This window comes from Sceloporus occidentalis, unplaced genomic scaffold (genome assembly GCF_023333645.1).
Source record: "Sceloporus occidentalis isolate IW3139 unplaced genomic scaffold, rSceOcc1.0.p SCAF_136, whole genome shotgun sequence".
NCBI lineage: Eukaryota > Metazoa > Chordata > Lepidosauria > Squamata > Phrynosomatidae > Sceloporus > Sceloporus occidentalis.
In genome coordinates this window covers 910,719-934,946 of record NW_028317116.1, presented here as the reverse complement: position 1 = coordinate 934,946, position 24,228 = coordinate 910,719, and the positions used below count along the sequence as shown (strand labels likewise).

The window sequence follows — 24,228 nt, the reverse complement described above, 5'->3', positions numbered from 1 at the left end:
CACTGACAGCAACGGCACCATGAAACCCCATGAAACCTCTCCAAATCCCATACGATGTCATAGCGCTCACTGACATCATCAATCATTCTGGATGAGCCAGCAGACAATGCAAAACATACACGCTGGCAACCAAAGGGTTAATCTTTACCTCTAAAGCCCAATGTATGCCGTGTCAGCAATAAGGTGTGCAACCCGCAGTAAATATGTTTAAAGACACGCATTCTCCATTCCAAGCACGTTAGCGTGTACTACATTCCTTCACATGTATGACATGAAGCCCATCCGGGTCCAAGCAGAGGTGGTATGAGAGCGTTAACCCCTCTAGAAGCCACGTATTGTTTGGGTTACAAAGTAGTATTATCCTTTATTTATTACGCGCTAACATATTCCGTGGCGATGTACAGTTTATTTATGGAGTGGCTAATGAATACATAACAAAGATACAGTTACACAGATACAGCAGGGCTTGGGGACCTGGGCCAGTGAGCTTACAATCTAGCCTTATGGCACCTTCATACAAAGCTCTTGGCAAGGATGGTGGGCTTCTGAGGGTCCCGCACATGAGCTTACAATCTAAACACGTATGAAGGAGGGGATCTGCTCCCCAGAGCTCGCACTCTTTGAGAACAGAAACATAGTATCTGACCGCAGATAAGAAGACAGTCGGCACGTTTCTCCTGGTTAGACTGGGGAGCTTCCGGTGGCCCCAGGGCCGACACAAGCGTTAAGCTGGTTGTCGGAGGCAGGTGATGCGGCCCATCCCTCGGCAGGAGGAAGGTTTATTCAAATAATGTGTCAACAAACGGGGCAGGAGGACCTCGCCGGTCACATATGAACGTGGCGTCCGTGCTGTTGCTTCACTTTGCTGCCTTCGCTCGGAACCCCGCGGTCCTCCCCAGAAATCTCCCCGCCGGCTCTCGGCCGCCATGAGTCTGTACAACAGCCGCTACGGGGCCACCCGCGGCTTCAGCAGCCGCTCGCAGGGCTCGCTCTCTGGAAGACCAACCGTCTTTCGGGCCAGCACCGGCTTTCAACCGGGTCTCCAGAGGTCCATCAGCGGGCTGAACCTGTCCCGCGCGGCTCCGGGCTCCAGCACCTTCCTGCTCTCCTCGCTACCCAACCTAGAAGTGGACCCCAAACTTCACGAGCTCAGGACCAACGAGAAGGAGCAAATTAAGGGGCTCAATAACCAGTTTGTTAATTTCATAGACAAGGTAAGCAACGAGCGGTGTGTGGCCCCCGGCGCTGCGTGCATTGGCTCCCCGGGCTTACTAGCGGGCTTGCGTATGAATTACATGCATGAGGAGTCGATGAGATCACTGCTGATCTCAGTACCAAGTGAGAAATGGCACAGGGGGCCAGAAAGGCACAGGGGGCCAGAATGCAGGTTCCCAGAGCCCTCGCACATGCGCGGAGACTGCTTACTGCTGCCTGACCGATGTCTTCGGTCCGCAAAGGAACTTTTTCTTAGTAAAGCCCTGTCCTGGAATTCACTGGCCGTTACGGAGAACCCAAACAGCAACCGAGCAGCAGAGAAAGGGTTAAATAGATTTGAACCCTGAAAAGTCCCAACGCAGCCCTCCGGCAGATAAATAGTTAAATTGTTTTTATACTGTAACTACCAAACGGGCACCCAGGCAGCTCCCTGGCACTCAAACGGTTAAAGACTTTGAGACCCAATAAAGCTTCCAGGGTGTTCTCTGGCAGATAAATGGTTAAATATTTAAACACCTAAAAGTGCACCCAGGCAGCTCCCCGGCACATAAACGGTTAACAAAAAAACTTTAGACCCAATAAAACGTACAGGCTGTGCTCTGGCAGATAAATGGTTAAATATTTAACGACCCAAAAGAGCACCCAGGCAGCTCCCTGGCAGGAAAATGGTTAACTACTTTTTAACCTCCCCCCCCAAGTTCTTTTTCCTCCCCGTCAGTTCTAATCATATTCTGTTTTGTAAATGTTTGTGCAGAATTTATTTTATTATCTCTTCAAAAAAAAAAAGAATGTGATCATTTGTCAGATTGATTTTAACCCTTTAAGCACATGCTGTAGAATAGAGGAAGACGTGGGCCGGGCTAAATAGTGCCAGCAAAAGGCAAATTGAATAATAAACAGTCAGTGAAATTAAGATTTTGAGAGGTGAGGAATCTTATTGGTTGCAGATAGATGCAAATCCAGCTGCCGGATGGCAAATGCCACCCCTGGGGAACGTCCAGCCTGCTGGCCCAGAAACCGAGCAGATGAGAAACCCCTGCAGATATGACATCATAGTGTTTATGTCATGTGTCTGCTCGTGACATCATAACGTATGGGAGTCTCCCGAAATATTGGGACTTTTGTCTTTTCCGTGCTAATTCCAATGAAACCCTGAGAGGCAGAGTGTTGTTGGCAGCACAGCGTGCAGAATCGTGTGCATGCGCAGCGCTCCGAGGCTCTGCCACCCCCGGCATCCCGATTCGCCGGTGGTAGAAGTTGGCAGCTATGACAGTAGGACCCTCAGCTGCAAGGAAACTCCTGCGTGAGACATCTTGTTCCCACGCCTGAGTTTCCGCCAACATGTATGACATCACATGTGCCGTGATATTTAAGCGGATCAGATGTCCATTTTTGTCCAATGCATTCGAAGTCGTGCCCTCGGTAACAGATAATGCCGGCTCGGGTTACAATGTAATAAAATCCCACTTGTATTTGTATAAAAAGACTCAGACTGCGCACGCCCAACGCTAACAATAATAATAATTAATAATAATAGTAATAATAATAATAATATTAATAATATAATATATTAATAATAATCACCGTCATACTACTAATAATAATAATATTAACATTCATAATAATCATATTAATAATAATATTAATAATGTTTTACTTATAATAATAATACTTAATAATAAAAATAATATTTGGGGCGTATAATGAGGTTCGAATAACGTGGGAGCTTCATAGACAGAAACAGACAAAAGACAATTGAAATAGAATGCGATGGAAACCAACAATTCTAAGACTGATACATTAAAAGAACATTCAGCACAACCGGCCCTTATACAGTCAGCTCAACTGCACCAATAAAAGCACAGAACTTTGCCAACCTGCGGGATAATAGTGGGAACCTAGGTGCATCAGGTTCCTGTTTTATTGTTGAATTATTAGAAACAATGCCCTCGGTAAACAGATCTCGTATAATCCCTGGGGCAGGTGCCACCCTTGTTGGCTGGCGGTGCAATGTTTGCCCTCTTGTGTTCTGGCAGGGAGAAGACTGATCTGTAGGTTAAACTATAGAGCCCGGCTAATCCCCCCCCCCCCCTTTATGTTTTGTGTGTTGTGATATACATGTTACTGCCCCTAAAATACATACAGTAAATCACACGATGCGTTCAGCTGCACCTTTAACCCTTTAAGTGCCATCAATAGGAATGATCGCTATAAATTTACACTCAGGGGGTGTAAACCAGCTCAGGCCCTGCAGGGGCATTAAAGGGACACTCCAGCCATCATACCTGCTTTCATGCACACGATAGCCACCTGGCCCCTTTACATTTTCAAGTTGCTCAAGAATCCCCCCATGTATCCTTAGACTGGGAGTGTATAAAATACAAAAGGTGTGATATTGCGCCACCTGGTGGAAAGGGATTAATTTTACATCTACCTGGTTACATTGTTATTATTATTGTTATTGTTATTATTGTTATTATTATCATTGTTATTGTTATTATTATTGTTATTATTGTTTTATATAGCAGCATTATATTCCACAGCTCTGTACAAAGGATAGACAGGACATAACAATTATAATCCCTTTTATAAAGGAGTCCGTGGTTTACAGGATATTTCCATTACTTCTAAGTATTTATTTTTCTGTTTTATTTAATAAATATTGTCCATTTATTCATTAACTATATTTGCTCATCACAAGCCAACGCCAGTCAAACAAAGCATTTTATCTCTACATTTTGAGCTGTTGCTATGGGAACCAGCGTAATCCTACTGCTGATTGCCTCACATTTAGCATTTGGCTAGTGCTGACCCATTGGGTGCACTGAAGGAATCCGTCTGCAGATTAGAGCAAATCTTTCATTGTTTCCATTTATCAAACTCATCGCTCATTAATATCGGCCCATAATAGGATCCGGGACTCAAAGTATGAGTGCAGATCCAATGAGGACTTCCTTGCGCTCCTCTAATCATTATTCATAAAGCTGTCCTTTCACCAATACAAAGAATGTATAAAGATTATACTTTTATTGGCTGACTGAAGGGTATTTTGTGGTCACCGAGATGATAATAGTTGGTGGGAAGCTGTCCAGCCACGTTGCCTGAGGATCTCCTGCTTGTTAACAGGTTCGGGACCTGGAACGACAGAACAAAGCGTTGGAGACCCAGCTGCATTTGCTAAAAGGCAAAGACAGTTACAGATCCAACATCGATCAGATCACGCTGGCTGCAAGCAATCACCTGAAGCAGCAGATCGATGGCCTGCTACACGAGAAGGACAGGCTGCAAGCCGAGCTCCACAACATGCAGGGAGTGGTGGAGGAGCTCAAAAGCAGGTAAACGCAGAGCGACGGGGCGGCAAAGTATGCCGAGGGGCACCAGGGACTCTCTCTACAGTCAAAGTCAGGGTTATAATAACCCCCATCATTCATTTTTATCTCTAAATATCAGATTTAAAATACATTTTCAAAAATATTGCTCTGTTTCTTCCCCGTAATATAAAGTTTTCAGGCAGCGGCATGCCAGCTGTTTGTATGATTCTCGCTCTCTTATCTGACCCCCAATCGACTAAACACCCCGACTCCTTATCATACTGCCTGTGGGGGACAGTAGAATGGGTCTGTTTTAATCACCGGGCTGACACACTGACTAATAAAAGTCTATGGAGGTAAGGACTTCATTAGCATTGCCATAAAGCGTCAGCTCAGTGTGGTGTTTGAGCTGGGAAAGTCACCCAAAATATCACATGACTGACAGCGACGGCTCCAGGTCTGCGGATAAAGGGAGTTTATTGGAAAAAAGGAGATAAAACCAGCTTTTTGTCAATAACTGTATACAGCACTAGGGGTTATTAATGTATACAGCGCTGGGGGGGTTATATTCCTGTATACAGTGCTGGGGGTTATATTACTGTATACAGCGCTGGGGGTTATATTATTGTATACAGCGCTGGGGGTTATATTACTGTATACAGCGCTGGGGGTTATATTACTGTATACAGCGCTGGGGGTTATTACTGTATACAGCACTAGGGGTTATTAATGTATACAGCGCTGGGGGGGTTATATTATTGTATACAGCGCTGGGGGTTATATTACTGTATACAGTGCTGGGGGGGTAACATTTCAGGCAGTTGTTACAATGTAATTATTTTTCCATATCCTTTACCCTGAGATCTCCCCGCAGAAGGCAAAATGAAGCCAATAAAATAAGCATCTTAAATGTTACCGGAACGTAAGCAAATATTTTATGCAAAGTAATTCTCTTTACTGCCCTTTTAAACTCCGTCTCGCTCTGCAGGTACGAGGATGAAATTAACCGACGAAATCAATTAGAAAATGACTTTGTTTTGACCAAGAAGGTATGTGGGTTTTTGTACCCGGTGTTAATAGGGGATGAGACCGGCCGCGCGTTTCACACCGGAGCAGAGGCTGAATAGGGAGGTTTCAGGTGCACTGACATGGAACTTGTATTCTATGAAAATCTAGTGAGAAGGTGGTGGAGTAATGGAGCAGCCTTCCAGCAGAGGATTTAGAAGTTTATATGATGAGTTATCGACATATGGCTATCCTGAATAAAAGACCAAGGAGTGCATAGGGCTTGAATGGGATAGACAAATGGCTCCTGAAGCTGAGACGAGACCAACGACTGATTAAAGGTTTGAGTCTTTACAGCAGGAGAAACGGGCGACTAGACGGGGGCCGAATGGGGCCGATTTTTTAATTTCCCCAGAGCTCAGAAACGACCCACTCAGGGTATAAATGCTGTCTGAAGCCTTTGTTACTCTAGACGCCCCGGTGGCTGTATGAGGTATTGCACATGAATCATTGCAGACTCCTGGCACTTGCTATAATCTTGAAGTCGGTGAAGTCGGTGAAGTCGGTGAAGTCGGTGAAGTCGGGGGGGGGGGGTGTTCAGTTTCCTTGCCCCTTCTTGTTCTTTCTTTCCCTAGATCCCATTTCCGTAAATGTTATAAAATGCGTTTACGGGTCCTTGGAAAACCCTTTTTTCACATTAAAGGCTAATTTGCAAATCCTTCTCTGCGTTCGTTTGTTTCTCGTCCTCTTAAGGGTCGCTTTGTCTTTGTCTCGTCCCAGGATCTCGACGACTCTTACCTCCACAAGGTGGACAATGAATCCAGACTGGAGAGCCTGACGGACGAGATCGAGTACGTGAAGCAGCTGTATGAAGAGGTAACACACAAAACACACGCAATTGCATCATTAACCCTTTGAGTTCCAGGGTCACCGTGGTGAGCTAAGCTTTCCGTCACTTATTGGCTTTTAAAGTGTTAAACATGCAACTTCCTCACATCTGTATCTCTCACACCAAACTCCGAGGCGAAACATTGTCTGGGGTTTTAGTCTGTAACGGTGTCTCAGTGACCCCCACAGCCAGTAGCATACCTCCCAAATCTCCCCTGTTTAGTTTGGCCAGTCCCTACTTTGGTACCAAGTGTCCCTCTTCCAGATGAACAGCATTAACACTCGGCTAGGAACTTAAAAGCATGTCCCAGAATCCATTTCTCTCGTACTTATTCCGAACTGGGATATCCCTAACTTGTAAACCACCGATAAACCACTCGCGAATACTGATACAATGTATCAATACCATGTATCGAAGCGTTCCGTGGAAAGGTTTGTTCTGTTAGTGATGGCCGTTCCTGTAAGATTATGGTTTTTTTTGGTACAGACTTAAGGAGGGTAACCCTTTTGGGGGATCTTCTTCCCAGGAGCTGCAGGAGCTGAAATCCCAGGTACAGAATGCTAAGGTGACCGTGGAGATGGACAACAACCGGGACCTTGAAATGAAACACATAATGGAGGAGGTGAAGGGTCAGTATAAGGCCATGGCCGAGAAGAGCCGGCAGGAGGCTGAACACTGGTACAAGAGCAAGGTACCTTAATGGTGTTAATGGTCTTAATGGTTAACAGGGATCATGTTTAGAAACCTTATTATGTCTTTTGTGGATCTGAGCGGTCAGTCGAGTTAAGGGTTAACGCTAGACTCCACGTGATAATCTTAATCCACGAGTTGTTGGTGAGGATATGTAACTTGACGTTCTGTGAGTTACAGGTGAGGGCAAGTGAGTTTCTTTCAATCTTTTTTTATGGCGAGAGTCAATGCGAATTAACATTAGATTTGATTGTGTGATTTTTATCCATCTCGCAAGTTTATGCACTTTAGTGAATAGATCTGCCTTTTACAAAATGGATAAAGTGTCTATAATTCCTGCCCAAGATTCTGCAGTAAATCAAACCAAAAACTCAATATGTAAAAAACTCTACGTTTTTCAGCCTGTAATAGCAAAACCCAAATTAATCCAATTTTCAGGACTCCACAGAGGAAACGTTATAACACACAAAGAGATTTTAGAAGGGAAGTTACAACAAGAGGCCGTACTTCACTGAGAGGGTGGTAGATAAATGGAACAGCCTCCCAGCAGAAGTAGTAGAGGCTAATACAGCGAGCAAACTTTTATTATAGAACTTGGGTTTATTTGGAAAGGGGAGCTGCCCAGGATGCAGAATAACGCGCCTCCCCAAAAATATAATAAAAGTAATAATAAAATCGGAGAGGATAGGGTTCTTGGCAGATCTTGATGGATGTAAAAGATACATTGTATTATTTTTTTATTTTTTTTGTTATTTTTTTCTCCCATGCAGATCGATGATATGGTAAACCAGGCCAAGAGGAGCAACGATGAGCTGAAATCGCTGAAGAATGAGCTGGCGGAGCTGAACCGCATGATCCAGCGCGTTAACAGTGAAAATGAGGCCTTAAAGACCCAGGTATTAGAAGTCCATGCCGGGTGGGAGATAAGGGGTCTTAAAGGGACAGGTATTAGAATATGCTGATTACTTTTCTCATTCATTTATTGATCAGTTTACTGTAATATTTTTGCATTTGCTCTTCTTTGGTAAAACTGCACATCCACCGTTTTAACCCACAAATCATTAACTCTTCATATACTGGGTCACAGAGGTTCTACCTACGCATCCCCTTATTGGTTTAATCCGGTATTCGCGACGTGGTCTTCTCAACGGAAATATTGGGGCCAAAAAATGTGCTTTGTTATTAAAAATTTAAACTTACGCCGTAAATTAAGCTTCTTCCTCTCTTCCTTCCCCACCAGCGAGCCAACCTGGAGAATGGCATCGCGTCGGCCGAGGAGCACGGGGAGCAGGCGGTCCAGAACGCCAAGGCGCATGCCCAAGAGCTGGAAGACGCGTTGAAAAGGGCAAAACAAGACATGGCGCGCAAGGTCAGGGAATACCAGGATCTGATGAACACTAAGCTGGCGCTGGATATCGAAATCGCCACCTACCGCAAGCTGCTGGAAGGGGAAGAGACCAGGTGAGGGTCAAATGAGGCAAACAGGCCATAAGCTCAGGTTCTATAATGATTATTCCGGCATTGGAACCCTTAATGAAAAGCGCATAGGGGCATCGAGTAAGGGTGGGATGGCTGGGGGGGCAATTGTGCCCTGGGGCATTTCCAAAATCTTCAAACAGAGCTGGACAGCGCTGGGGTCCTGTAATGTAAAGTTAAGTGACCCCACTGTAACAGTGTATCTGTATAAAGGAAGGCTCCGGACAAGCGGATGTAAGTGCTTGTTACTGGGGGCACTTGGCTTTACTTGCCCCCCGGCCAGGAGGTATCAGCCCTCACCTAACTGGGATCAAAATTTCACAAACAAATAACGCATTTTCTCTTGTTTTAGGCTGAAAAACCATTCAAGCCCACAGCTCAGTGTTTTTGATAAAATGGGTGAGTTCGAAAATCATCCTTTTCTATATAAAAAAATTAAGAGGTTTTTCCACCCCATAGTAGCAAAAAAACAAAAAAGCACATCCGCTATTTAGTTGTTAAAGTGCTTTTCTAACGTGACATATTTTTCTAATAGCCAGTCTCCTAAACGTGGACCTGAAGCCCGGTTCCGCTGCACGGAGGTCTTCGGGCCCAAAAAAGGTGGTCCTGGTTAAAACGATCGAAACCAACAACGGCAAGCAGCTGTCCGAGGCGAGCCACTACACCCAGGAGTAACCCCCCCCCGGCGCTCCGGCCAACGTCTTCACCACCAGCGCTCCCGGAACCTTGATCATTTCATAAAAGGATCCGTCTCCCAACCGCCGCGTCTCTCCAGCTTCTAAATGTTCCTCGCCTTTCCTGGTTCTGCGGCCGTTGTAAGAACCTCTTTAGTGGCCGTTCACGACTCGCGCGTCTCGTCTCGCCGGCACTGAAATGTTTATCTAGCGTGATATATTTTAAACGCGCCGTCTGTTACACTTTCTCCAGCAATAAATGTTTAAATCTTTCAAACGTTTGTCACTCCTAAGTTAACAATTTATGTTTAAAAGCAAAACACAAACTTCCGATAAATTCTTTCCCCGTTGAAGAAATTTAATGCGATTTTTGAACGTTATCTTGGGGGGGGGGACAAAAAAAAAAAATGACATTAAAAAATTACTTAAAATACATTGCAATAAGCACAACAAGTCTGCAGTGACATAATAATAATAATAATAATAATAATAATAATAATAATAGAAATAATTAATAATACAATATAATTTATTAATAATACAATATAATTTATTAATAATATTACATTATTATTTTTATGATTTTTTTTTATTAATTATAATTTATTTAATTATTATTTTCAATTACCTTTCAATAATACAGCACTGCTGCAAGCAACAACACTGAAATATTAATAATATTATTATAATTTTTAATAATCATCCAATTGCATTGAGAAAAAAAAAAAAATGGAATAACGGAGGGGCAGAAAATTCCGAAAAAATTCCTTATAATTTTATACTTTATACAGGAGTCATGAATTTCCCGTTCTGCTCTGTATTTGGAGACCCTTCTCTAGGGATCTGGAACGTAACGTCCGTTAATCTGCGTCTTGAAGGACTTTTTCCTGACTTCCTAGAATCTTGAGAACAATGAGAAGAGGAGTGAGAGATATCGGAAATGCCGATCCGTGAATTGGGGGAAAGCCTTTCCTCTCTGCTCAGCGAGTTATACCCAAGCAGGGGGTTATTTTATTATTATTACTGGACGCCTCCTGAATTCGAGAAGAGATATTCCCCGGTTCAAAAAAATGATGTGATGGCTCGTCGCTACAAAGCAAAACAAAGCAATCGGGGAGACCAGATCTCTAATGTATAGAGGGGCAACGCGGTCTGAGAATTCCCAGATTTCCGACAGAAGCTCTCAACAAGCTCTGATTTCCCGTACACAGTCCCAGCATGGCCAGAATTCCAGTATATACGGTCAATGAGGCCAGATCCCCAGTGCATGCTGTCAACGAGGCCAGATCACCAGTGCATGCTGTCAACGAGGCCAGATCACCAGCGCATGCTGTCAACCAGGCCAGATCACCAGTGCATGCTGTCAACCAAGCCAGATCCCCAGTGCATGCTGTCAACGAGGCCAGATCCCCAGTGCATGCTGTCAACGAGGCCAGATCACCAGTGCATGCTGTCAACGAGGCCAGATCACCAGCGCATGCTGTCAACCAGGCCAGATCACCAGTGCATGCTGTCAACGAGGCCAGATCCCCAGTGCATGCTGTCAATGAGAGAACCTGATCACCAGTACTCCACATTACTCACAACTACTTTTAATAAATCCAGGAACTTGCAGGTAACAAAACAGCGTAAATGACCCAAAACTTCCATAGAAAATGCAAAAGTCAGCGAATTCATCGTTGCTGACGTTTGTTTTAAAAATGTACAGAAACCACTCAAACCCTTACAAAAAAATTACTGCAGTTTTTGTGAAGTAATACTGCAGTTTTTTGGACATGAAAAAACTGCAATACTGCACTTTTACTGCAGTATTACTGCACATTTACTGCAGTTGTACTGCATTTGTACTTCACTGTACTGCAGTTATTTTTGTACGGAAGTACAAATGCAATAAAGCTACAGTACATTGAAGCACAACTGCAGGTTTGCAATATAAAAAAAAAAGTGCAGTAAAAGTGCAGTAAAAGTGCAGTATTGCAGTTTTTTCATGTCCAAAAAACTGCAGTATTACTTCAGAAAAACTGCAGTAATTTTTCGTAAGGGAATCCAATGAACTTTCATTCAACCGCTCGCTCCTGCCCCAGTTCCAAATACTAACGAAATATCGAGATATCTAAATATCTAGACTAAATATCCCTATTCTTGGCCAGATTTCCTTTCGTCTCCGGTTGCAGGCTGTCCCAGATCGAGCCGGCAGATCCTATTTGTTCCGGTAGCTAAATAAACGCATGAAATGAATGATCAGGGAGGACTTGGATCGCTTCGGACCCCTGTAAGATGTCAAAGAGACGTGATTTACACAGAGATGAAAGGCGTCATTAGTTATCTGCCTCCTCTGGGGGGCATTTGCCTTATAATCTTATCAGGGGGAGCTCTGGCGCTCGGCGGCTTGTCTCCCCGGCGGACAGATTGCCCTCCACCATTACCATCTATACCTTATAAAGGAATTGTAGCCGCCGGGAAGACAGGGGGGGTTAGTGATGGATCCCAAACACAGGACAGAGCGATACAAAGTATCTTCCCCGTGAGACCGTTCCAGCCTCAGATAATAACAGCCGTTCATAGCAAGAAACCGAACAATCTGTACTCGCTTATTATACAGTAATATACCCCCCCAGCACTGTATACAGTAATATACCCCCCCAGCGCTGTATACAGTAATATAACCCCCCAGCACTGTATACAGTAATATACCCCCCCAGCGCTGTATACAGTAATATAACCCCCCAGCGCTGTATACAGTAATATACCCCCCCAGCGCTGTATACAGTAATATAACCCCCCAGCGCTGTATACAGTAATATAACCCCCCAGCGCTGTATACAGTAATATAACCCCCAGCGCTGTATACAGTAATAACCCCCCCAGCACTGTATACAGTAATATAACCCCCAGTGCTGTATACAGTAATAACCCCCCCAGCGCTGTATACAGTAATATACCCCCCCAGCGCTGTATACAGTAATATACCCCCAGCGCTGTATACAGTAATATAACCCCCAGCACTGTATACAGTAATATAACCCCCAGCGCTGTATACAGTAATATAACCCCCAGCGCTGTATACAGTAATATAACCCCCAGCGCTGTATACAGTAATATAACCCCCAGTGCTGTATACAGTAATAACCCCCCCAGCACTGTATACAGTAATATACCCCCCCAGCGCTGTATACAGTAATATAACCCCCAGCGCTGTATACAGTAATATAACCCCCAGCGCTGTATACAGTAATATAACCCCCAGCGCTGTATACAGTAATATAACCCCCCAGCACTGTATACAGTAATATAACCCCCAGCACTGTATACAGTAATATAACCCCCCAATGCTGTATACAATAAAAACCTCCAGCGCTGTATACAGTAATATAACCCCCAGCGCTGTATACAGTAATATAACCCCTCAAATCATGGACCCCCCTCGTCCCTCGTCCCTCGCCGGTAGGTACCCGCTACTAGAACACAGCGGCTCTTAGAATTTCTCTTTACGAAAAGCAAACTTTTCTACCGGAGGAAAAAAAACTTTCTTAATCTCCTTTCTCGATGGCTCGTTTAATCGTTTATTCCTTTTATAAACCCCCAAAAAACAGATTTGAAAGCCAGCTGGCATGTTCCAGACGTGTAGCCAAACAGATAACATACAACCGAGCCAAACCGGATACGAATCGTGAGAATGAGCCGGGTATCGCGGCTGTTCCTGTAAGCGGCTATCTTTCTATCGCAGAATTTATGTTTTTTGTCTCTTTCATCTTTTTATCCTGAAGATCTTTTATTTTTGACTCAACTGAAAATTCCCCGACCCCTTTTACTTATTTTTATTTAAAAAAAATATGTGGTGCGGAAAGAAAAAAATAACTGGGATGTTTTTAGATGGAAAGGAAAGTCGTTATCCGCTTTAACAATGAGCTTGGGATAGGAAGCTCAATTGCAACAAACCACAAAAAAGTGAAATCAATTGAATTTTTTTTAATGAGGAAATTAACATCACGTCTGCAGATGTTTTTTTTAAGCTATAAACTTCAATTCTCTTCTTTGAGGAGCCCGTGTTACATATTCCGCGGCAGCCTTGACAGAGATGGTCTTGTGACTTCAGAAACACATATATAGCAGTATTTCGGACACTAAGATAGTTCAATTGATATTGTAATAAATATTTCTGTGTTAAAGCAAATGTTAACTTAGAACTAGAGGTCATAATGTAAAACTAGAGGGTCAGGGGGGTTAGATGGAATGTAGGTTTTACGTTACTGAGAGGGTAGTAGATAAATGGAGCAGCCTCCCAGCAGAAGTGGTAGAGGGTAATACAGTGAGTGTGTTAAACATGCATGGGATAGACGTACGGCTCCTGAATCTAAGACGAGACCAACAACTGATTAAGGTTTGAGTCTTTACAGCAGGAGAAACGGGCGACTAGACGGGGGCCGGATGGGGCCGATCTGCCGGTAGATTATATTTTTCTATGTTAAATTCCACATTTTCACGATATATTTATTATACTTAATATTTATTATATATAATTAGCGAATCATTTATTGTGTAGTCTGTATTTACAGAGAAAGAATTGAAAGAATTCCCCCGCCCATGACTTCAGAAGGTTCACGGACCATTAGGTGTGGCTTGTCATGGAGACATCACAATGACATCACAGTGACATCAGTCAGCAAAGTTTTATAGCAGATATTTGCCTTTAAAGAGGAACTTTTGCTGTCTCGGCATTTTAATTATTTTATAAAAATCACCGACTGCTCGTGCCGGAGGAAAAAATGCAAATCTGGCAGAAACTGATGTTTTTATAGCAAAAGGATTATCAGCCATATTATTATTATTATTATTATTATTATTATTATTATTATTATTATTTATTTTTTTAAATATTATTATTATTATTATTATTATTGCTATCTATTATTATTCTTTATTATTATTTTATTATTATTATTAATAATATTATTATCTATTATTATTATTGTTATTGTTATTATATTTTATTTTTTATAACTCCAACAATTCCCGCAGCGCATCTTACAGTCCCTACCTTCGAATGCTCTGACAGAACTAGAACTGGCGGACTGAGACGAACCGATACATTAGGGAAAGAAGGCTCGGCTTGTGAGCTGACAATCTAGATCATTCCTAGGCTTAGATTTCTCAAACAGAAGAAAATAGTTAGTGAAAGAGTTAATTGTGTGAATTGTGTAGTTGTCCCCGCGCTCGTTTACAGACATGGATCACGGGATGCGTCTAAAGAGGAAGTTGGGTGAAGAAACAGAATTGTGTTAACGCGGTTTATAATAAAGGACAGTTTGGGGACTGCGCAGAGCTGTTTATGTTTCCTAATCTCACTCCGACATGTAGGCTGCACTGTGCACACCACCCGGGTGTCTGGCTTTTTCAGGACCAGTCCCTCCTAGTGTCCCAAATCCCTCACGCCCCCCTCTTTCCTCCCCTGATTCCCCTCTTTCCTCCCCTGATGCCCCTCTCTCCTCCCCTGATGCCCCTCTCTCCTCCCCCGATGCCCCTCTTTCCTCCCCTGATGCCCCTCTCTCCTCCCCCGATGCCCCTCTTTTCTAGGAGGTCAGAATGTTTGCTGGGTATGAGGGGATCGCAGGGTTCTACGGCCCTAAAAGCCCCGATAATGTGTATAGAAACAGCAGGAAACGGCTTTATAAATTAAATTGTTTAAATAAACATATTTTTGAGGAAAGAAAGAGGGATTTGGGTCCCAGCGTGGGGAATGCAGATATATTATTGTGATCCCATATACTTTAAATGGATCATTTGTGTTAATGATATGATGTGACCCTCCTATATATATATATAGATTTATAGATAGATAATATATATAAACGAGCGCCCCTTCCTTCGCTTAGGAAAGAATTCTCCCGTTTCCTTGACGATTCCCCCGACGGGACTCGGCCAGGAAGGCAGCGAAATATAAACAAAATTTTAAAAAATATAATAAGTCACACAAACAAAGGAAGTGCGTTTGAGTTTACAACGGAAAAGAGGGCATCGAGCTCCGGCGACACAAAAATAATCATTTCATGGATCACAGAGAAACGCAGAACCCGCCGGCAGATCGGCCCCATCCGGCCCCCATCTATTCGCCCGTTTCTCCTGCTGTAAAGACTCAAACCTTCATCAGTGGTTGGTCTCGTCTTAGATTCAGGAGCCGTATGTCTATCCCATGCATGTTTAATACCCTCACTGTATTAACCTCAACCACCTCTGCTGGGAGACTGCTCCACTTATCTACCACCTTCTATATCTCTGCTACTAAGGCAACAAAGCTGTTCACACAGTCAGCACACTCGCCTTGTGTCACATGACTTCACAAAAATATTTTATAGAAATGTAATTAATGACACTGTTAGCTAATTGAAGGATTAAATTGGGCATTTAAAGCGGATGAGGGTGGACTTCCCAATGCAATATATATATATATATAAATATAATAATTATATCGCGGTTGCCTGGTTACATAAAATGTGTACATTAAACAGTAAAAGAGAACGTCTCCGGTTCTAAGTTTTCTGTCACTGAGGACGGGGAGTAGGTCTGTGATTTAATGTCCCTGTTTACCGGCAGAGACGGCCGCTGGGCAAACACATTTATCCATTTGGCTGTCAGCGCGGGATGCGTTTAGCGAGACGGCCGTGTTTGCACACTCGAAATTTATGAGCTGAGAGCTCGGCGTTTTCTCTCTCGCCGCTAAAACATCGTAAATGAGCTTATAAAAAAACCAAAGGCCGGAGCTAAAATTTGACGGGGAAGCCATTAAAATATAGTTTACAACCTTTTTTTCACAGTTTTAGCTATAGGCCGGGGGCCGCTGTCTCCGGTGGTCTTCTCGCGGTCCTCCGTTGGTAGGCCTAGCGGTGTGTCCAAGGGGGGGAGCTGGTGCTAGAGACCGGACCCCCCGCTCAGCCGCCAAGTCCAAACCCCGGACTATGACGTCATTTCCCGGCGCTCTGACATAGCGGAAGCGATGGCCCCCGGTCTACCCTGTCCTGAGCCAACAAGCCTAGGTTGTGTGTGTGTGTCAGTAAGAATGTTAGTGTGTGTAAGTATGTCGGTGTAGGTGTGTATGTGTGTCAGTGTAAGTCAGATTGTTAGATATGTTACTGTATGCGTGCAGATGTTAGTAGTACATGTGTGTAGGTATGTTACTTTGGGTGTGTAAGTATGATACTTTGTGTGTAGGTATGTTACCATATGTGGGTGCATGTAAGTATGTTAGTGTGTGTGGAAGTATTTTAGTTCATGTGTTTGTTTGTGTTTGTGTCAGTGTGTTAGTGTGTGCAAGTGTTTTACTGTGTGTGTGTTAGTATGTGTCAGTATGTTTGTATGTTACTGTGTGTATGTAAGTATGTTAGTAAGTGTATGTGCATAGGAGGGGCTTGGAGTCCCTGGCATTTTTTGTTACGTCACTGAGTGGAGAGGTGAGTCTACATGTACAGTGTTAGGGTAAGTGGGTGTGTTAGTGTATGCTGTTGGATAGCAGGTGCATCTATGTGCTGGTGTGTGTATGTATGGTGTTGTGAGTATTGAATTAGTGTGAGTGTGTATATCCACGTGTAGTGTTAGAGTGTGTGTCTGTGTGTGTGATGGTGTTAGCATGCCTGCACACGCGTGTATGGTGTTAGCATTTGTGTTTCTGCATCTCATGTAGCACAATCAAGAACTGCACTCGGACTCTCCAACACCCTTAAACACGATGAGTGTCCACTCACACCCTAAAAATGTTTTCTGTGTTTCAGTAACAAACATGAGGTGAAATCACAGCTTCTGTGCCTTTTAGGTTAATTTATTTACTGCGTGCCCTTCTAGTGCCCCCTCTTTAGCAGGACCGGTCCTCCTTCTGTCCCTCTTCCGTCCTTTTGTAGGGCTTAGAATGTTCGGAAGAAGCTATAATATCTGCTTAGATAATATCTCCCTAAAATGATGTCATGCGCGCGCTTTACATGCAATTGAATTAAAGGACGACTTTCAGAGACGCATCACTTGTTTAATCTTTAACGGCCAATTACATCGACGTATTATTTAGTCACGGAGTCCATACCGAACAAAATGTAACAGAAGCAAACACGGCGGATGGAGGGACGTGACATTGTACGACGTGACTCAATATTGATCTTTCTTTCTACTCGTCACAGAATCTCACACCTGCGACGTGAGAAACGCGCGTCGTTTTCCGCAGACCGGATGCAGCGCTACCAGCGAACATTAAAGCGCTTTCCATGATGAAGCGTGTGTGCGGACTAATCAAGGGGTCAAAGGATTTCATTATTTTTGTTCCGAGACATATCCTGAGCGCGTCTGAGGACTCGAGGGGTTAATGAAGTAGAGTTTGTGGACTCTTTGTGAGAGCCGATAAAAAGTAGGAACAGGAGAAGGGTTCATGGATTAGTTTGCCCCTGTGCCCCTCTCCCCTCCCTTGAAGACCCTCTTTCCTCTACCTGTGCCCCTCTCTCTTCCCCATGCCCCTCGCTCCTCCCTTGATGCCCCTCGCTCCGCGATGCTCCACTTTTCTCCCCTAATCCCCTCTTTCTTCCCCCAATGCTCCAATTTCCTCCCCTGATGCCCCTCTTTTCTCCCCTGATGCCCCTCTTTTCTAGGAGGTCACAATGTTTGCTGGGTATGAGGGTATCACTGGGTTCTACAGCCCCCAAAAGCCCCGATAATGTGTATAGAAACAGCAGGGAACGGCTTTATAAATTAAACGGGGTAAATAAAATACATTATTCTCTTTTCAAATGTTTTAGTGGCAGAAATTGTCATCAATAGGTCACAAAATCACAGAAAAGGGCATAATAAAGCCCCATCACCAGCCGTACCCCTACCCGGGCATTTAAAACGTCGGAAGGTGTCGTTCGTAACCTGATGGAATCAGACACAGATTGAGTGATAAACTATAAAAGCAATAAAAGTATAATATTCATAAAACACAGCAAAACACACACTTGTATAAAACTACACCAATCCGCCCTATAATACACAGTATTTTAGTGCAAAACACGTCATTTTTATTTCATAGTAGCGGCAATCTGTTGAGTACTCCTGATTAAGAATAAAAAAATAGAAGTCATTCTATTGCCCCAAAAATTGCTAGTATCATCATATTTACGGGCGCCGCTGCAGAATAACAAGAAGTTAAAAACTAAAATAAGAAATGGGACATTTAGAAAATATTGTGAAACGTTATTTCAAAGTAAATTAGTATTTAATAAGAGCAGACGAATAAATAAGACAATCGTCGGACAGTATGACGTCCCGTCACCAAAAGTAAACAACAATAAAGCACAAGGAGTGATGGAAAAAAGGCAAAAGTAGTGGTAAAAGAGCTGCAATCGCCATGGAAACCAATGGAATGTTCATACCGATCGTTCAACTTTTGCAACTTTGCACCAGAACAATCTTCATGCATAACCTCAAAAGATATTATTGCTAAATTGCTAAAAAATTGCTAAAATCAATAAAAAGCTCTTAATCGTGTGCAGAAAGCCTCTCTATTGTTCCGTAGCCCCGGAGGGAAGAAACATTCCCAGGGCAAAACTTTGCATCAACGTCTAGGAAAAATATACATTAATAGTCCACGTCGGCCTGGCCTTGAGCTTTCAGGTACCAGACGTACGAGCCACATATGAACACCTCTCACCCCTCGGGTACCATCATGGTCTTCGCTCCTCGGGTCAAGACTACAAGTCTACAAGAAGTGGGGCTTCATCAGGCAACGTTCTCAAGAAACCTTTTGAGTTCAAATGTCATAAAGACTTTACTTGACAGCGGTCAGACCATCCTCCAGCGTCTCGTCTTTGGTCGTCATGTCATGGAGACCGGACGGCGTTTTTTGGCGCTGGCAGCACGCGCTGCAGTACGTCCTGAAAATGTTCCTCCAAAGTTCTGTGTACTGGTGATGGCTGAGACCAAGGATGATGGGGATTATAGCGGCACTGCCACTTCCGACACAGGTGAGCGTGAGGATAATCCACCAGCTGATGACATATTTCTCCATAGCCAAGACCGAGACTTGGAGGAAAGCGATGTAAGGGACCCAACACACCAAGAAAGTCAAGGAGACGATGGCGATGCACTTGGCATACCTCATGTCCATCTGGTGCTCTAGCTCTGTGGCTGCTCCTCTCTGAACAGAGCGGTGGAGCTTCTTAATATCCTTCAACTGTTTCCTGGCCACGGAAAGTAGTTTGACGGTGATGAACGTCATTGCCAGAATGGACGGGATAACAACGCCGTAGGTTTCCACGTAAATGTAGGCGTTCGTGAAGACGTAGTTATAGGAACAGGTGCTGGTTTCGTTCCAATGATTCCAACCCATCATCGGCAAGCAGGCAAAGGCCAGCGGTAATATCCACACCAAGACCAAAGAGAATGGAACGCAACGGTGGACCCATATACTGCGATAGTGCAAAGGGTAGATGATACAAAGGTACTTCTCATAGTGAACCATCAACAGGTTGGCCAAGAAAGAGAGGAAGAAGAAGTTGGGGGATATGAAGACAAACATACAAGGGAAATAACGCAACTCCTTGTTGAATCTCATTCTGGGGATGCACGGTAGTGCGACCCCGGTGAAGAAGTCTGCAAATAACAAACTAAGGAAGAAGTAGTTGGTCGTGTTGTGTAATTTACGATTGAAGACAATCCCAAAGATGATGAAGAGGTTGGAGATGATGATGAAGGCAGAAAGAGGACTGGAAAGGACAATTATAAGGTTCCGCTGGAAATCACTGTCATCGACAGTGTTATTCTGCTCCATTCCTCAGCTGGTTAGGTGGAAGAACGAGTCCTTATTGTGTACAGAGGGACCATTTTTCTGCTGGAACGAGGGGGAGGAGCCAAGAACCTTCAAAATGGCTGCTCACACGGCCACATAACCTGTAATAGGGGAAAAGAGGCACGTCAGACATGTAAAGCTCAGTAATGACGACACAGTTTGTACCAACAAATATGAGGCTTTGTGATGAGATACTACACTAATTTGGTTGTAAGAAGACTCGTTGATGTTTTTTGGTCACAATATTAAGTATCTTCGCCAGAAAATAACCAAGAGTTGTGGGGGGGGGGGTCCCAGAGATATTGGACCCTAGGGGCCCCTAGAATGCGAAACAAAGCTTGCAGACCGGTTCTTCTGCCATTGGTCGTCTCTAAAAGACGTGCAGCCAATGGGATCACGTGCAGGGCAGATAAGTAGAATAATTGAAGCTTTGTCTGTCTGCGGCTCGAGCCGGCGGACGCCATGGAGTTCCACAGATCTTAATCAATGCAAATCAGCCCGTTACAGGTGATGAGATAACGCGATGGACGATGCGTCGCCGTGTAGACCTCTCACTGGAGGCGCGCACGGATCTGAAGAGCGATACATCGTAAAAGTATCGAATAAAGAGCTATTATGCAGTCATCACGGATCACCGTATTCCTCCTGTAGTCAGGGAAGGTGAGACCTCGGCATATTGCTGCGCGTATAGCGTATTAACCTTTCCTAGGAAACCATAGCAACGGGCGCTTTATGGTCAGGGATGGGATAGAGCTATAAAAAAATAAAATAATCCTACCGAATTCTGTGTGTGTGGCGGGGGCGAGGAGCCCGCGGTGATCATCGCCAGGGAGAATGGACGTTTTTATGGCCGCTCTGTAAAGCAGGATCCAATTATATCATTAAGGTCGGCAAACAGGCAGTAAGTGGAACATGCGATCAGGACGGAGATTTGTGACGCTATGTGCACCGACGTGGATGTGCAGGGGCAGGGGCAGGCAGGGGATGGGAGACCAGGGGGCGCTGGAGCATGAGACTACAATCCCCATCATCCTTTAGACTATAGCCCAGGACGGTGTAAGCCATAGAAAGGAAAAAAAAGGCAAATTTGGTAAAGATGATACCTTTATTGGCTGAAGAAGAGACCAAGGTTGCCTCAAAAGCTTGCAATCTACCAGATAGCCAATGAAGGTATCACCCAAATCAGTCAGGCAATAAGCAATCCCATTTGATTTGGGGATAGCGTTACTTAAAGGTCTAAAAAGATCAGTAGCTTTTTTTTCTATATTTGGTCAATTTTTTATTTGCTTTTCCTCAATTTTTTTTGGTGAAACGCAGTTCATCTGTAAATAAATCCCACTTATTATTTTTTACTTTTTATGGAATAAAAAAAATGCTAAACGACTTCTTTAAAATGCATTTGTCATTTTAGGTTTTCGCACATTATCCCCCCCCCACCACCACCCTCGGAGGCAGAAAGTTGCTGAACATTCAACGGCAAAATGGACTAAATCACTATTTCCACTGACTACTTGTTTGCTGACTTTAATGACATAATTAAATTCCGTTTTATAGGCTGGTTTTAAAAAATCCATTTTCTCCACGGATGTTTCTTTGCAGGTTGGTGTCTGCGTCCCATCAACGAGGGGCAACTCAGAAAAAGATATATATCTCCTGAAACCAATAATAAAGCCCTAAAAGCCCCAATTATGTGTATAGAAACAGCAGGAAACGGCTTTATACATTAAACGGGGTCAATTAACCCATTATTCTCCTTGTTAGGGTCCGTTAGCGTCTGCCTGAAATATTTGTGCTCATACTCAATATGAACATTTCAAAAAATCATCAGTTATGCTATTTCTAAAATTCACGTTTCTAAAGCTCATTCAGAAATTTCCAGCAACTATGAAGCCCAAAACCAAAAATACTAGAAAACTCTACATTTATAATAGCAATGCTACGCACTTTATAAATAACACTTGCTGTATTGCAGTAGAAATGCAGAATTTCTGTAAAAACATGGTTTCATGGTAACAATTACATTTTTTCCAGAGATGCCAAAGTTAATTTTCAAGTTTAATACGTTTTCTTTAACACAGGACAAAACGCAGAGTATATTATCCATGGTAGGGCTCCCCGGAATATTATAGTGCTATATAAATGAATAAATAATAATAGTAATAATAATAATAATAATGATGATGATGGTAATAATAATAGTAGTAGTAATAATAATAATGATGATGATAATAACAATAATAATTATTATTATAATAATTAATGCAATAAAAATAATAATAAAAATAATAATAATAATAATAATAATAATAATAATAATAATAATATCTACGCCTTATCGAGTGTTCTCTCTTTGAGTGAGATAACAAGGTACGATTCCAATTAGCATTGAATTAATTTAATAAATTTAATAAAATAAATGGGAAAAGTTAGGGTGAAAGCTCTGGGCTCAAAGTTAACTTTTATATTTAATTTTGTCCAAACTAAGGAATTAAATGCTTAGGGTCCTTTAATTCCTTTTCACAAATATATTATTTGTAAAAAAAGAGTAATTGGGTCCTCGTTAGAAATAAGGAAGAGAATGTTTAGAATTGTAAGTTTCTTTCAAATAAATAGGTTACAGGGATATAAGTTTATAAGAGAACTTCTACTATTAATTAACCCATTAGATTACCGTATCGGTTAGAACAGCTGGAGTATGAAGTTACTTTGGGAAAGGGAAACACTTTAACGTCATGAGTATTGTACAGCGCCGCGGAATGTGATGGCGCTATATAAAACAATAACAATGAATTGCATTTTATATCACTGGGTCCCTTTAAACATATTAAAAAACAACCACTTTGCTAAAGAATAGGCTGCGCCATTGTTTTAATTTTTAGGGGACAGACTTCCGTCCCCAGTAATTACCGTATTTGCTCGATTATAAGACGACCCTGATTATAAGACGACCCCCCAAAATCTGAATATTAACTTAGGAAAAAAAGAAAAAGCCTGAATATAAGACGACCCTAAAGGAAAAAAGTTTTACCAGTAAATGTTAATTCATGTAAACTATTTTTTTAAATAAAAGCTATGATTGAGAAAAATATTTTTTTTGTTTTTATTTCTTGTATTTTCCAACCTGTCCCCCAGTTACGCACATCTGCCCCCAGGCCACTCCAATATGGCACTGTGGCCCATGATATGCCTTTTAACCCTCTATATGCCACTGTGCCCCATGGTATGCCTTTTGACCCCCTATGTGCCACTCTGCCTCCAGAAATGCCTTATACCCCTATATCCCATTCTGGCATTTAGGGGGTTAAAATGCATATTATGGGGCAGAGTGGCATATAGGGAGGTATAAGGCATTTCAGGAGGCAGAGTGGCATTAAGGGAGTTAAAAGGCATTGTATAGAGCACTCTGCCTCCAGAAATGCCTTATACCCCTATATGCCACTCTGACGCAGACAACCCCCGCTGCTAGCCACACCTCCTTCCGGCTGCAGCGGACGTTGTCTACGCGGATCGCGTAGACGTCAACCCGCTGCCCCGGCAATACAGCAGGAAGCACCGGTAAGTGTGTATGATGGGGGGGGGGGGGGGTGAGACAGGAGGATCCTAATCAGACTCTATTTGAGGTCTGATTAGAAGACGACCCCGATTAGAAGACGAGGGGTATTTTTCAGAGCATTTGCTCTGAAAAAAACCTCGTCTTATAATCGAGCAAATACGGTATGTGAAATCAGGAATGTCCCCCGAAACTTCTTAAGTCTAAAGGTAAATTATAATTTAAAATGAATTTGGTATTTCCATAAAATCTATCTACCAAAGTCAATATAATGTATAAAGAAAAAGGTTTACTGACCTCGCAGGAATATTTTTGGAGCAAAATAAAGTATCCATGGAAACCATATGTTTATTGAATGTCACCGATATTATTAAACTTCCTGGAATTAGAAATGATCTCGGCTCCACTCGGGGAATCAGAACAAAATGTTCTCTTTTTTTTATTTCATTCTAAAAAGTAACTTAAAGGGACAGTTTAATGGTGATTTTTAAAAACTCTGGAAAAGCACCAAAAATCACTAAAATCTAAAGTAAGGTCTCCCACCAACATGTCAGCTACAGGCTCCAATTTAGGTATAGCTCAATATTTCATCTATACATTGTGCTAGTGAATTCTATACA

The 24,228-nt window shown here is 42.9% G+C and overlaps 2 protein-coding genes across 2 annotated transcripts; one reads left to right on the top strand and one right to left on the bottom strand.

Annotated features, from left to right (window-relative positions):
- Positions 1–926: 926 nt before the first annotated feature.
- Positions 927–9,261, top strand: LOC149281291 (keratin, type II cytoskeletal 8-like). Its single transcript, XM_089499481.1, has 9 exons — positions 927–1,214; positions 4,342–4,550; positions 5,515–5,575; positions 6,312–6,407; positions 6,947–7,111; positions 7,881–8,006; positions 8,351–8,571; positions 8,939–8,985; positions 9,122–9,261. The coding sequence occupies exons 1-9, from the start codon at positions 927–929 to the stop codon at positions 9,259–9,261; spliced, it is 1,353 nt and encodes a 450-aa protein (XP_089355607.1).
- A 9,777-nt stretch (positions 9,262–19,038) lies between these two features.
- LOC149281290 (G protein-coupled bile acid receptor 1-like) lies at positions 19,039–20,040 on the bottom strand. Its single transcript, XM_089499480.1, has one exon. The coding sequence runs from the start codon at positions 20,038–20,040 to the stop codon at positions 19,039–19,041; it is 1,002 nt and encodes a 333-aa protein (XP_089355606.1).
- Between the last annotated feature and the right edge of the window lie 4,188 nt (positions 20,041–24,228).

Bases quoted from the DNA above. Each gene is read 5' to 3' on its own strand.
- LOC149281291 (XM_089499481.1), top strand. From the start codon at position 927: ATGAGTCTGTACAACAGCCGCTACGGGGCCACCCGCGGCTTCAGCAGC. The intron at 1,215-4,341 runs GTAAGCAACGAG...GCTTGTTAACAG, and splicing joins TTGTTAATTTCATAGACAAG to GTTCGGGACCTGGAACGACA. The intron at 8,572-8,938 runs GTGAGGGTCAAA...CTCTTGTTTTAG, and splicing joins CTGGAAGGGGAAGAGACCAG to GCTGAAAAACCATTCAAGCC.
- LOC149281290 (XM_089499480.1), bottom strand. From the start codon at position 20,040: ATGGAGCAGAATAACACTGTCGATGACAGTGATTTCCAGCGGAACCTT.